The sequence below is a fragment of the Myotis lucifugus genome, unplaced genomic scaffold (assembly GCF_000147115.1).
Source record: "Myotis lucifugus unplaced genomic scaffold, Myoluc2.0 scaffold_104, whole genome shotgun sequence".
Lineage (NCBI taxonomy): Eukaryota > Metazoa > Chordata > Mammalia > Chiroptera > Vespertilionidae > Myotis > Myotis lucifugus.
The window spans coordinates 2,843,128-2,855,935 of NW_005871152.1; the positions used below are offsets into that span (position 1 = coordinate 2,843,128).

Consider the following 12,808-nt stretch of genomic DNA (forward strand, 5'->3'; position numbering starts at 1 on the left):
TAAAGGGTAGTTAACAATTAACAGTTATAGCACAGAGATGGTATTTGGGCAATAAGATAACAGTGAGGGTTTCTGTGGTCTCTTGCTCTAGGAGACTGTGACCTGGGGGGCCTGGAAAAAAGGGATTACTTTGACATTCCAAAGGTATGTTATCTTAGATGCAAAAAGACAATAAACATGCTCACTTAAGGTAAAGATTGACCTTTGTCAAGGAAGATACCTGCCGAGGACTATCTGCCATGACTTGCTATTAGTTGCAAATTTTTATGTTCAGATCATCCTATGTGGTTACTTTCAGTCTGTTAGTTTGTAAGGCCCACCATGCAGGCCTCCCCTGAGCGTGTCAGGTTTAGTATGTGACCCCTTTTTCGTCCACACAGCTAAATATAATGTGGTATCCTGGATGGAATCCTAGAACAGAAAAAAGATAGGAGGTAAAAGTTAAGGAAATTTTAATGAATATTAATGTATCAATATAGGTTCATTAATTGTAACAAATGTATCACCAATATAAGATGTTAATAATAGGGGGGAATGGGTGCAGGAGTGGAGGTATATAGGAACTCTGTACCAACTGCTCAATTTTTCTGTAACTATGAGATGGCTCTAATAATTAAAGTCTATTTTTTAAAAAAAGCAATGTTACATACACTCTGGTGTGACACCTTAAACTTCTGAGGTTGATAATGACAGCTATCATAATGCTAAGCACCCATGAAGTGGCAGGCACTGTTACATATATTATCACATGTAATGCTCAGAACAACCTGGTGAGGCAGGCAGTGTTAGCCTTAATTGGTAAGTGAAGAAACTGAGGCTCAGATTTCCAGTGACACATCCTTGATCAGACAGCAAGTAAGTGGCAAATCTAGGAGTTGATTTGCTTTCTTTTGCCTCCCAAAAACCTTGGCACACATCAGATGATTTGATCTGATTTTTATAGTAGGAAAAATGGCTCCCTTAACTATCACTTTCTTTTGTGCCATTCACCTCTGTCCTCAAAGGCAGGGCGCCAGTTTGGGATCTCACTACTCCCCCAGTTGTGATGAATGTGCAAAATTTCGACAGCCTCTTACCTGGCCTCCCCACCTCCAATATGTGTTCCAATCCACTCTATATGTGGCTGGCAGATTCACCTTTTTATTTTATTTTATTTTTTTTTAATATATTTTATTGATTTTTACAGAGAAGAAGGGAGAGGGATAGAGAGTTAGAAACATCGATGAGAGAGATCGATCAGCTGCCTCCTGCACGCCCCCCCACTGGGAATGTGCCCGCAACCAAGGTACATGCCCTTGACCGGAATCGAACCTGGGACCCTTGAGTCCGCAGGCCGACGCTCTATCCACTGAGCCAAACCGGTTCGGCAAGATTCACCTTTTTAAAGCACAACTCTACTTACATTACTTCTCTCCAAACACTCCCTAATACTGGCTGGAAAAAAAGGCCAGACTACCTTCTCTGGCCCCACCCTTTTCATCCCTGACTCCCCCACCTTCGTCTTTCCTGTATCAGTGTTAGACGCCTCTACCTCCCATTTCCTAGCAAGTTCTCTTTCTTCCCTCTATTGTAAATTCAACAAACGTGGATTGACTTTCTGCTCAATGTAAAAAACTCTGCCAGGGCTGAGGGCAATTTACAAAACTGCAGATTCTGTTCAGACCCTCAGAGGAACTTGATATGTCATGAGATAGCAGAGATGCAACCCATCACACAAGGCAAAATGAGCTAAAAGCTGGACCAGGAGAAAGTGCTAGGGAGGGAGTGAGTCATCACAACTGGGGGCTCAGGAAAGCTTCCAGAAGAGGGGACCTTTGAGCCTGTTAGATGTGTCGTTTTGACAAGGAGAGAAAGGTCACAGCATCCACGCTTTCATTCACTCCTGGAAAGCTCCTGCCCCAGCTCTGCCTGCCAGACTTATCCATACTAGGCCTCAGTCTTTTATGCACCCACCTTGGCACACCCCACCCTTCACAAAATCACTTACCCTTTCCAACTTGTATTATAGTTAACTGTGCACATGCCTTATTTATCTTACTAAATCATGAGGTCTTTGAGGCAATGGAATGCGTCCACTTCATCTTTGCTTCCCTATCCATCAAGCCCAGAACTGGCTCATCTCTGGCCTCTAATATATGCCTTGAGAGTGTGGATAAATGAGTGTAAGTTGGGCTACTTGTTTTTAAACAATTTTCATGGTGAAAACCTTTCAGATTCCTTTAGACACTTAACAAATATTTTATTAAAATATTTTATACAAGACACTTAACAAATATTTAATAAAATATGTACAAGGCATTTGTGCTAAGTGTTAGAGAGAAGAGTGGTATACCTGGGCATGGACCTACCCTCATGAAGCTTACCACATAAAGGGGGAGACAAACATTAATGAAAAGTTAGACAAATACCTGTTGAATTATAGTTGTGAGTAATCTTAAGAAGAAAAAATGGTCCCGGGTTCGATTCCGGTCAAGGGCATGTACCTGGGTTGCGGGCACTTTACATAGGCAGCTGATCGATGTTTCTGGCTCTCTGTCTCTCTCCCTTCCTCTCTGTAAAAAATCAATAAAAATATATTTAAAAAAAAAGTTAGACAAATACCTGTTGAATTATAGTTGTAATATTAAGAAGAAAAAATAGAGGGCAACAATAACAGGTAACACTTATAGAGAACTCATCAGCTGTCCTCGGCACTTTACATAGGTTAAGTCATTTGATCCTTATCACAATTGTAAGAGGTAGAACCACTTTATAGATGAGAAAACAGGCACAGGAGGGTCAAGTACCTTTCCCAAGGCCCACAATAACGAGCTAATAACCAGTAGTGCCCGTATTGCAAGAATATATAACAAAGCGACCTCAGAGAAGACTTTCCTGGACAAGTGGCATCTATCTGAGATAAAGAGGGTGAAAAAGAGCTGGACAGGCAAAAAGGCCACTGTGGGAATGTTTTGCAAGGAAAGGCCTGGAGGAGGCAAGGAGCCTGATACACTTGAAGAGCTGTGTGGGAAGGAGTGAAGCTGGTGAGGCAGGCAGTGACTGCACTAAGAAATTTGGATTTTATTCTAAAAGCAACGTCCACTCTAAGAAGGGGGAGGTGACATGATCAGATTGGAGCTTTTAAAAGCTCCCTCTGGCAGCTGGGAGAGAATGGCTTGCAGGCCTAGGGGATACATTCCTATGTGGTTAGGAGAGAGGCTGGTGGCCTGAATTGGGGTGTTGGAAGTGCAGGGAGAGAAGAATTGCCAAATTTTCTATATTTAGGAGAGAGAAGCAAGAGAATTTGGAAGTTGGTTATGGCAGCTGGGAGAGAAGGAAGTGTTGGGCAGATGGGTGGGTGGTGATGCATTTAGCGAGATGCAGAAGACTGGAGTTCAGGCTGAGGGGAAGATGAGGATTTCGGTTCTGGCCATTATGAGTTTGAAGTCCAGTGAGCATCCAAGTGGAGAGTTGTGTGGGCCCTTGGGGGAATGCTCAGAGGGCAGGCCAGGGTGGAGAAGTACATGTGGGAGTTGAGAACATATGGAAGAGGCTTGTGTGCATGGGCACCACCACTACCCCTCCCCCCCCCTCTCCCCCCCATACAAAGCAGAGAAGGCAGTCCAGCCCGGCTCCAAGGAGACATCATGTTTAAAGGTCCTGTCTGCTCCCAATGCTGCTGATTAAAGCATCTCCTGTCTATTTTCTCAGCATCCACTTTCTGTAAGTGGTTCCGAATCTGCTTTACCCCAACATCCACTCATCCTCGGTCACCCCTCTGCGGGCTCCCAGCCCAAAGCTCCGACAAGGAACGCAGGAGAAGCTCCACTGCGCAGCAGTCACATCAAGACTCACCACCTGTGCTCCCTGCCACTCGGAGCTCCTGGAAGGGCCCAGGGCTCCCTCTTCCCCCACACGCTCATCTACACCGCGCGATCGCCTAGTTGCTCACTGAAGCATTCGCAGCTCCTTTTAACCGGAATCACCAGATGGAAATGTTGGGGGTGGGACGTGAAAGTGGGCCATTCTGTCCACCGCGTAAGGGGTTGCTTTTCAGAAATGTTTTCAAAACTTCCGGGTGCCCAGAAGTGGGAGGATGAGGATGGGCGGAGCGCGAGAAGGATCAGACTGAGGTCCTTCTCTGGATGGGAAGATCTCTTTGGGGATGTAGATGCCCGGGTCGCGGGAGGCTGCCGTGCCCCTCCGCCCCGCGTCACCGCGGTTTCCGGAAACTCCACGCCCCCCGGTCCTCCGTTTCCCTCCTGGTTCCGGAAAAGCGCAGCCGAGCGGGCTGAGCGCGCTGGCCGGCCTGGAAGCAGCTTCAGCCGCCGGGCGGAGCGGAGGGGCCAGGCAAGAGCGAAGCGCTTTGTTCCCTGTTTGATTCCCGCGCCTCCGGGCAGCGGAGAGGCGCTGAGCCCGGTGGCGCGCGCGTTGCGGGGACCTGCGTGGGGGCGGGTCTGCGCGGCGGCGGCGGCGGCGGAGCGCGCAGAGCTCGTGCGCCCAGCAGAGGCGCCGGCCACCGCGCGCGCCGAGGCACAAAGGCTGGTGTGGAAGCCACTGGCGAGGCGGAAAAAGGAAAGCGAAAGCCTCGGCGGGGCCGGGGCCGGAGAGAAGGCGCCGCGCGGCGCTCCCAACACCGGCAGTTCCCGGGGCTGCCCTCCGGGGCCTGACGGGCCGAGCCCGGCGCGCCGCGGCCATGGCCATCGCCCACCTGGCCACCGAGTACGTGTTCTCGGACTTCTTGCTGAAGGAGCCCTCGGAGTCCAAGTTCAAGGGGCTGCGGCTGGAGCTGGCCGTGGACAAGATGGTCACGTACATCGCCGTGGGGCTGCCCCTGCTGCTCATCTCGCTGGCCTACGCGCAGGAGATCTCCATCGGTAGGGCCCGGGGCGGGAGGGGCGTGGCGGGCGGAGCGGGCGGTGGGCCGAGCGGAGCCGGCATTCTGGGAGGTGCCGGGGCCTGAGACGTGATTCTACCCTGTGCCCCTGGCAGTGCTCACTGCTGAGCTGCGTGAACGTGGGGAAGAAAGGTAGCCCCGGTTTTCTGGTCTGAAGCATTCTTTGTCCACGGGGACTTCATTTGTGCCCATGTGGACTCTGCTCGCATCCTCGCATCCTTACTCCTCAGTTGTGTCTGCTGCGCCCTGCTGATCCCGGCTGTCGCATCGTGTTCAGTTCCACTCTTATGACCGGCGCCTTTGCCACCAGAACAGCTGTCTCCCCCCACCTTGTCCCTACACACATTCGTGTTGTCATCTAAGATTTTGTGCCAGAGAAGTCCCTGCGTGGCTGAACGTTGGCTGTGGAGACAAGTGCTCCGTGAAAAGTTATTTTATCCCTTTGTTATCTTATTCTAATTGATATTTACCGAAACTTTGGGGCTGCAGGATTGTGAATGATAGGACATACCTGTGGCTGGCAGGTAATAGACAGATACCAACATCCTCCACGTAGATGTTCTTATTATGAATGAGATGAACGAGTCCCCTTCATATAAATTCTCACTTGATCATAATAACAGTTCTGTGAGACTCGAAAGTCTGGTGGTTTGGGCAGGATCACGTGGCTAAAAAGTGTATGATCTTCCACCTCAGCTCTTCTGGCTTTCAGCACAGGAGAGAGTGTTTGAGTCAACAGGAAAGCGCGTATGACGGACAGCTGGAGACAGTTGGGGGTGGGGACGCAGAGGTTGGTGGAGCTGGACCTATGTGAGAGGTTGGGCCGGCCCTGAGCCTTGGAGCGTGGGTGGGATTTGGATAAGCAGAGGTGAGAGCTTTGCCAAGATGCCGAGATGGCAAAAAATGTTACATGTTCCTGAAAGGGGGAGCCCGTGGCGGTTCTAGCCGAGGTAGGAGAATTAGTCGGGGTTCCTGGAATAGGAGAGTGATGGGGGCCTGAGTCACTTAGAACAGAGGTGTACAGACTTGATGATTTAAAAAGTATGAAGTTCTTATTTGAGCAAAGGAGGGACCCGTTGAAAACAGCACTTAATAAATAATAGCCCGCCCTGACCGGTTTGGCTCAGTGGATAGAGAGTCGGCCTGTGGACTGAAGGGTCCCAGGTTCGATTCCGGTCAAGGGCATGTACCTTGGTTGCGTGCACATCCCCAGTAGGAGGTGTGTAGAAGGCAGCTGATCGATGTTTCTCTCTCATTGATGTTTCTAGCTCTCTATCCCTCTCCCTTCCTCTCTGTAAAAAAACCAATTTATATATATATATATATATATACATATATATATATATATATAACAATAATAGCCTGATGGTGGCATATAGGGTCTGTGGAGGAGGGGAGAGTGGGGTGAGGGAGTCTGGGTGCCGCAAGATGGGGCATCAGTTGAGGTCTTGTGCATGTATGGGGGCCAAGAGTGGAAGAGGATGGGAAGGAGTGATTTCTGAGAGGTGGAGGAGTGTCATGCAGCACTTGAGTACCTCATTTTTAATAGGACACGAAGGGCAGAGACAGGTCAGAGTTTTGGAAAGGCTGCAGGCCTGGGTGAGGGGAGAGTAGTGTTTTTGTTGAAGGAAATAGTGAATTGAGAGAAGAGTTGGTTAGAAAAGGGTTACATTGCGTTTGATTTGGGCACGAAGTTGTTCAGCTTCTCAGGAAGTTGCCAAATTCGCTGTGGAAAAATAAGTGTGCCGTTTTCCCTGTCTCTGGGTAGGCAAAGCCATGGGGTTCCTTCCCTTCCACCTTCCAGATGGCCGGCTGCTGAGGCTTCCAGCAGGAAGGAAAACCACCGACTAGCATGGGTCTTGGAGATAGTCTCTCCCTGCAGCAAATGCTCCTTGAGTATGAGTACACCAGCTGTGGGCTGGACCCAGGGCTGGGCACCGAGGACCCAGGTGTAAAGGAGTCATGGTCGCTGTCATGGAGGAGCAACAAACAGTCTTGGGCACCTGATGCCAGGAGGGAGGAGTTGGTTACCATCCTGGCCACATATTAGAGGGGCACCTAGGGTACCTGCACCAGTAATGCTGTAGACTCATCCACATTGATGGGTTGTCTGAGAGGCATTTAATTGGCATTGGTGGTGGGTTTGTGCAGCCAGAGCGTGGCCTTAGGCTGTGTGCATAGCAATGCTGGGGGTTGAGGGGACACGAAAAGAGTCTGAGGCATGGTCCTCTCCTCACCCTGCAGGAGTTTACCATCTACTAGAACAGACATTCTGACGGGTAACATCATCCAGTTGTGTGTGATTCAGTGCCAAGAGAGTGTAGAGCTGCAAGCACCAGGCAGGTTAAGGCTGGCCAGGACTTGGCTAAAGAGCTGCCGAGCAGGCAGACTCCCATGTCTTCTCAAATGCTTCAGGACAGGGCAGGACAGGCATGAGGGATGAAGCCATCAGGACCAGGGAATACCTGTCAAGCTCAGAGCACATCAGATAAAGCCAGAAGAAAGGCTCAGGAGAGAAGAGGAGAGGGACATACATTAGTACCTGGAGTTGGTACAGTGGGATCATGTCCTGCAGCATGTTGTTTTATGCACACTAAGCTTTTGTACAAAAACAAACAAAGCAATAAAGGAGAACAACAACAACCTCGAGAAGTAGTTTAAATGAGGCAGACGCTGCCAAACCGGTTTGGCTCAGTGGATAGAGCGTCGGCCTGTGGACTGAAAGGTCCCAGGTTCGATTCCGGGCAAGGGCATGTACCTTGGTTGCGGGCACATCCCCAGCAGGAGGAGTGCAGGAGGCAGCTGGTCGATGTTTCTCTCTCATCGATGTTTCTAACTCTCTATCTCTCTCCCTTCCTCTCTGTAAAAAATCAATAAAATATTGCGCACCACTTTGGGGAATGAGCACTAGCCCAGAGTGTGAAATAGGCCTGCAAACTTTAAACCTGGCTTCATCCTCCCTCTCATGAGAGGTGCACCCTCTCTGGAGCCTGGGGTAGCCTTTCATTGTCGTACACTGTGCATTGCATTATAACCTGTCCCTGTGGCTGCCTCACTTACAAGGTACTTCATTTGTCTTCTATTGGTCCTTGGAGCTGACCAGTGGGGAGAGGGGGCTGTTAAAGGTTAGAGAGAGAATGGCCTCATATGATAAAACATACTGGGTGTCACATTAAAGGCTGCTTCTCAGCCTTTGGCCCATTTTCTCACTAGTTCAGTTCACTGGGTTTCTTTCAGAAAAGAGGGACAGAACCTGCCCAGGCCTTAGAGACTGATGGGCAGAGCAGCAAGCGGACCTTTAGGCTCTGCTGGGTGCCCGCATGGTGGCTGCAGGTGAGTCCACTCAATGGAGATTCTGGCCCCTCCGCCTCCCACAGCAGCTCACACAGGCCTAGTGTGGAGGCTGCAGGGAGACAGTTCTGTGCCACAAAAGGACCCTCATTTCTAACACAGCTGTCCCCAGATGCCTCTAGAGGGGCAGCACACGTCACCCTGGGGTGGGGAAGATTTAGGAAATAGCTGGGTGACAACTCTGTGTAGAACCCTATATAATAAAAGCCTAATGTGCTAAGTGTCCAACCGTTTGTTTGACCAACCGTTTGACCAGTCGCTGTGATGCGCACTGACCACCAGGGGGCAGATGCTCTGACCGATAGGTTAGCTTGCTGCTGGGGTCCGGCTGATCCGGACTGGGTGAGACAGGCTGGACACGCCCTGGAGCCCTCCTGTGGTCCCTCCCCAGCCCTGATTGTACACCGGTGTGAGGGGCCCCACCGGTGCACAAACCTGTGCACAGGGCCTCTAGCACAAGCATAACTGGACTGTGTGGCCTTCAAGCTCTGAAATTCTAGCAGTATTTATCCAAACTGTTGGAGAAACGAATTCCCTGAGTGTGCGGCTACCTTTCAGTAGACCGGACTCTGAACGGGGTTCATGTTCTTGGGGACTTTTGAGAAGGTTTGTAGTGCAGGCCTCCTCAGGGCTGCTTTGATTCTCTGGGGTCCTAACCTGGTGTGTTCGGAGACCCTAGGAAAGGGATGCTTGTTGCTGAGCAGTGGAGGCAGCCAGTGCACCCCTGGGAAAGGGAGTCCGGTCTGCCCAGGGAGCTGTCTCTTCCTGCTGCCCTCCCAACGGGCGGCCACAATTCTGGACAGCAGGATTTGGTCCCTTTGGGTTAGCTATGCTCTGCTGCTGGCATTATAGGCAGGCACTGGGCCAGCCTCAGAGAGCCAAAGGACAGATATAACTGCAGCTGCTTCAGATCCTACGGGTTTGGTTACAGTTTCCCTTGTGCTTTCTCCATCTGAGTCAGCAGCCAGGTGGCTTAAGTCATCTGCTCTGTTGAGCCCGAATTTAGGCACATCTTTGGAAATATGTTTAGGCTTCTTTTCAGCATGTACTGGACGGTAAAGCTGGTTGATTTTTTTCAGGGTACCTGTAAGAATGGGCTAATATTTAGGGTCTCAGAGCATAGCCCCCGTAACAGCACCCTCTCAATTCATACTTAAAGCCAAAGAGCCCAGAGAGCTGCCTGGCCCCTTCCAGAAGGATACCTGCTGTCCAGAGAGGCTGCTGATGTGCGTGTGGATCTCTTTGTTAATTTTTTGTTGTATTTTTATTGTATAAATAGTACCTACATATTTTTATAAAATATGTAGGTACTAAATATAGTCTCACGCCAAAGGAGTCATAAACTTCCTTCCTCACATGCTAGAGGTGACCACTGTGTAGAGACCTGTGCAGCCTTAATGTCCCCTTTGTCTGCATTAATAAAACCTGTACACGTTTCTTTTTTAAAAGCAAATTGAGTTATATTTGCATTTTCACACTTAATATTAGTGGTTTGAATTTTCTCACTTAATATTTTGGATAGCATTTTGTGTCAGTGCATAAGTGTTACCTCACTATTTTTTAATAGGCAGCATATTCTATAGCCTACTATATTCTTATCATAATTCTTCTAAGAACTCCCCTAGTGAGGTACATGTAGGTTCTTTCAAAATGTCTATTACAAATGAAGCTTGTGTGTGTGTGTGTGTGTGTGTGTGTGTGTAAATCTTTGTAAAAGTTCCCTCCTCCCAACATTGAAAGGGAAAGAGCAGTATCATTTCCCTGAAGGATAAAATCATCTTCCAGGATAGTTTGCATTCCTGAGTTTCTATTTCAAGTAAGTAGGAAAAAATGCTGCCTTGTATACCCCCCACCTCTCACTCCTGCTAAAGGCGACTCTATCAGAAGATTGGAGGAGGCGTTTTGATGTGCTCCTGGTTTTAAGAAAGTAAAATTGCAACTTTCGGTGGATTCCCTGATGTGTTCCCAGAGCACACTGTCAATTTCCTTCCTGACACTGAAGTTGCAGTTAGGTAATTATTTGTATTATTTGTTGAATAGTGTTTCCCCACCAGACTGTACTTTCATTAGGGACACCTGTCCTCTATTGGGCTCACTGCTCTGTCCATAGCTTTTTGCAGAAAACTGATACATAGTAGACATTCAATAGAGGGTGTAAATGAAAAGAATTATCAGGAGTGTCAGTAGCATTTTGGGATTTTTCTATAAGGTGTGATTAATAGAGCAAGGAATATGAATTGACAGATAATAGCAAACATTTAGTAATGGTGAGATCAATTTAAAAATATATTAGAACTTCCCAATAGCATTTGTTCTGTTTCAGTACATACTGTTACCTGACTTTAAAAGACCCAGTGAGCCTGGCTGATGTGGTTTAGTAATTGAGCATGAGGTCACAGGAGGTTACAGTTTGATTCCCAGTTGGGCATGCAGGAGGCAGCCGATCAATGTTTCTCTCTCATCATTCATGTTTCTTCTATCTCTCTCTTCCTTCCTCTCTCTGAAATAAATTTTAAAAAACCTGTTGAAGCGAGGTGGGCACAACTGTCTGCCTGGGGTTATTAGGGCAGCAGAGGGAATTTCCCAGAGACTTTTAATTTGACAAATGTCTGTGTCTTTGTGGTCAAGATCAGACAGTAAGAAGAAATTAAATTAAAGCCCTGCTTTTTTTTTTTTTTGACACACCCCAATTTTGATCTCTTCCTCAGAGGTAACTACTGTTACCTTATAAGACCCAGTGAATTACAAGATTCATCTATATATATAAAAGCCTAAGGGACTCTTTTGACTGAACGACTGCTTGACCAGTTGCTATGATGCGCACTGACCACCAGGGAGCAGACACTCAATGCAGGAGCTGCCCCCTGGTGGTCACTGTGCTCCCACAGCCAACCTCCTGCGGCCCCTCCCCCCTGCCAGCCGGCCCCCCCAGTAGGCCTCGATCACCAGCCAGGCCGACGGACCCCACCGTGCATGAATTTGTGCACCGGGCCTCTAGTATTTAATGATTTACTTCTCCCTTTTTCTGTCACCTCACCCCACCATCTCAAGATAAAAGGAAGAAAAGAAAATGAGGCTGTGGAAAATATTCTGTTATTTCAAAATAGTTGGAATTCCCATCTGCAGCAAAAACCAAACATACGTCTCAGAACCTTTGCAGAAGCTAGGTTTAGATTAGTGACATCCTTTCAAAAAACCATGCCAACCCCATCTTTCCCTGCAGATTGCGTCCTTGGACCACTTTCTTCTCAAACCCCTGACTGCGGCAGTAAGAGTTTGGGCTGAGTGGAGAAGGGGAGGCAGTTTGGAAGCACTGGGCCTGTTGAAGCGAGGTGGGCACAACTGTCTGCCTGGGGTTATTAGGGCAGCAGAGGGAATTTCCCAGAGACTTTTAATTTGACAGATGTCTGTGTCTTTGTGGTCAAGATCAGACAGTAAGAAGAAATTAAATTAAAGCCCTGCTTTTTTTTTTTTTTGACACACCCCAATTTTGGTCTCTTCCTCAGAGGTAACTACTGTTTTGTGTGTGTGTGTGTGTGTGTGTGTGTGTGTGTGTGTTTCCTTTTACACTGCTCTACGTTCCTAAGGAAAAATTTGATTTTATTAGCGCTTACCATTATTAAATTTTTAACAAGTATTCTGCCATGTATTAAAAATTTGCAATTTGTTCATTTGCTGTAATATGTCCTGGAGATATTTTCATGTCAGTGTATATAAATCTGCCTCATTTTGTTGAGATGTGGCATAATCTTCCATAGTATGACTATGGAGAATTTAACCATTCTGCTAAAGGACATCAGGTTCATGCCACTTTTTCTCACTGCAAACATGGGTCAGTGAGCATTCCCGGATGTGCTTCCTCATTGAGAGTGTAGTGGGTCTCAAAACTTTTTGTTCTCAGGAGCATGGGACACTCTTAAATTTTATTGGAGATTCCAAAGAGCTTTTGTTTGTGTGCTTTATCTGCAAGTATCAATCATATTAGAAATTAAAACTGAGAAGTATTTAATTTTTTCATTCATTTGAAATAAGCCTTCTTACATGTTAACATATATATTTTTATGAAAAAATAACTTCAAAACTAAGACTTAGTAAGAAGAGTGACATTGTTTTCCAATTTCACAGATCTCCTTAATGTTTAGCTTAATAGAAGACCACTGCCTTCTCCTATTTGCTTCTCATTCATTTTGTGGCGATAACCCATGTCAGCAGCCTCTGGAAACTCCCCTGTATGCACTAACGAGAGAATAAGGATAAGAAGGCAAATAACAACCCTGTATTATCGTGGAAGTAGGTTTAAGGTTATGAACCTCCTAAAAGACTGCAGTTCCAGAGCACACTTTGAGAGCCATTACTCTGGGGCAGTGGTTGCCAAACCGCGGCTCGGCAAACCGCGGCTCGTGAGCCACATGCGGCTCTTTGGCCCCTTGAGTGTGGCTCTTCCACAAAATACCGACTTTTGCTCATGGGCCATGAAGTTTCAATCGCACTGTACGTGCACGCCCGCACGTGGTATTTTGTGGAAGAGCCACACTGAAGGGGCCAAAGAGCCGCATGTGGCTCGCGAGCCATGGTTGCCGA

At 47.8% G+C, this 12,808-nt stretch overlaps 1 protein-coding gene across 1 annotated transcript in view; it reads left to right on the plus strand.

The window, feature by feature from the left end:
- Positions 1-3,357: 3,357 nt before the first annotated feature.
- The window catches only part of PANX1 (pannexin 1), a 49,067-nt gene continuing 39,616 nt past the window's right edge, over positions 3,358-12,808 (plus strand). The window contains exons 1-3 of the mRNA XM_023757290.1: positions 3,358-3,430; positions 4,037-4,643; positions 4,730-4,856. Of these exons, the coding sequence (XP_023613058.1) occupies positions 3,358-3,430; positions 4,037-4,643; positions 4,730-4,856 (807 nt within the window). The remainder of the gene's footprint in view (positions 3,431-4,036; positions 4,644-4,729; positions 4,857-12,808) is intronic.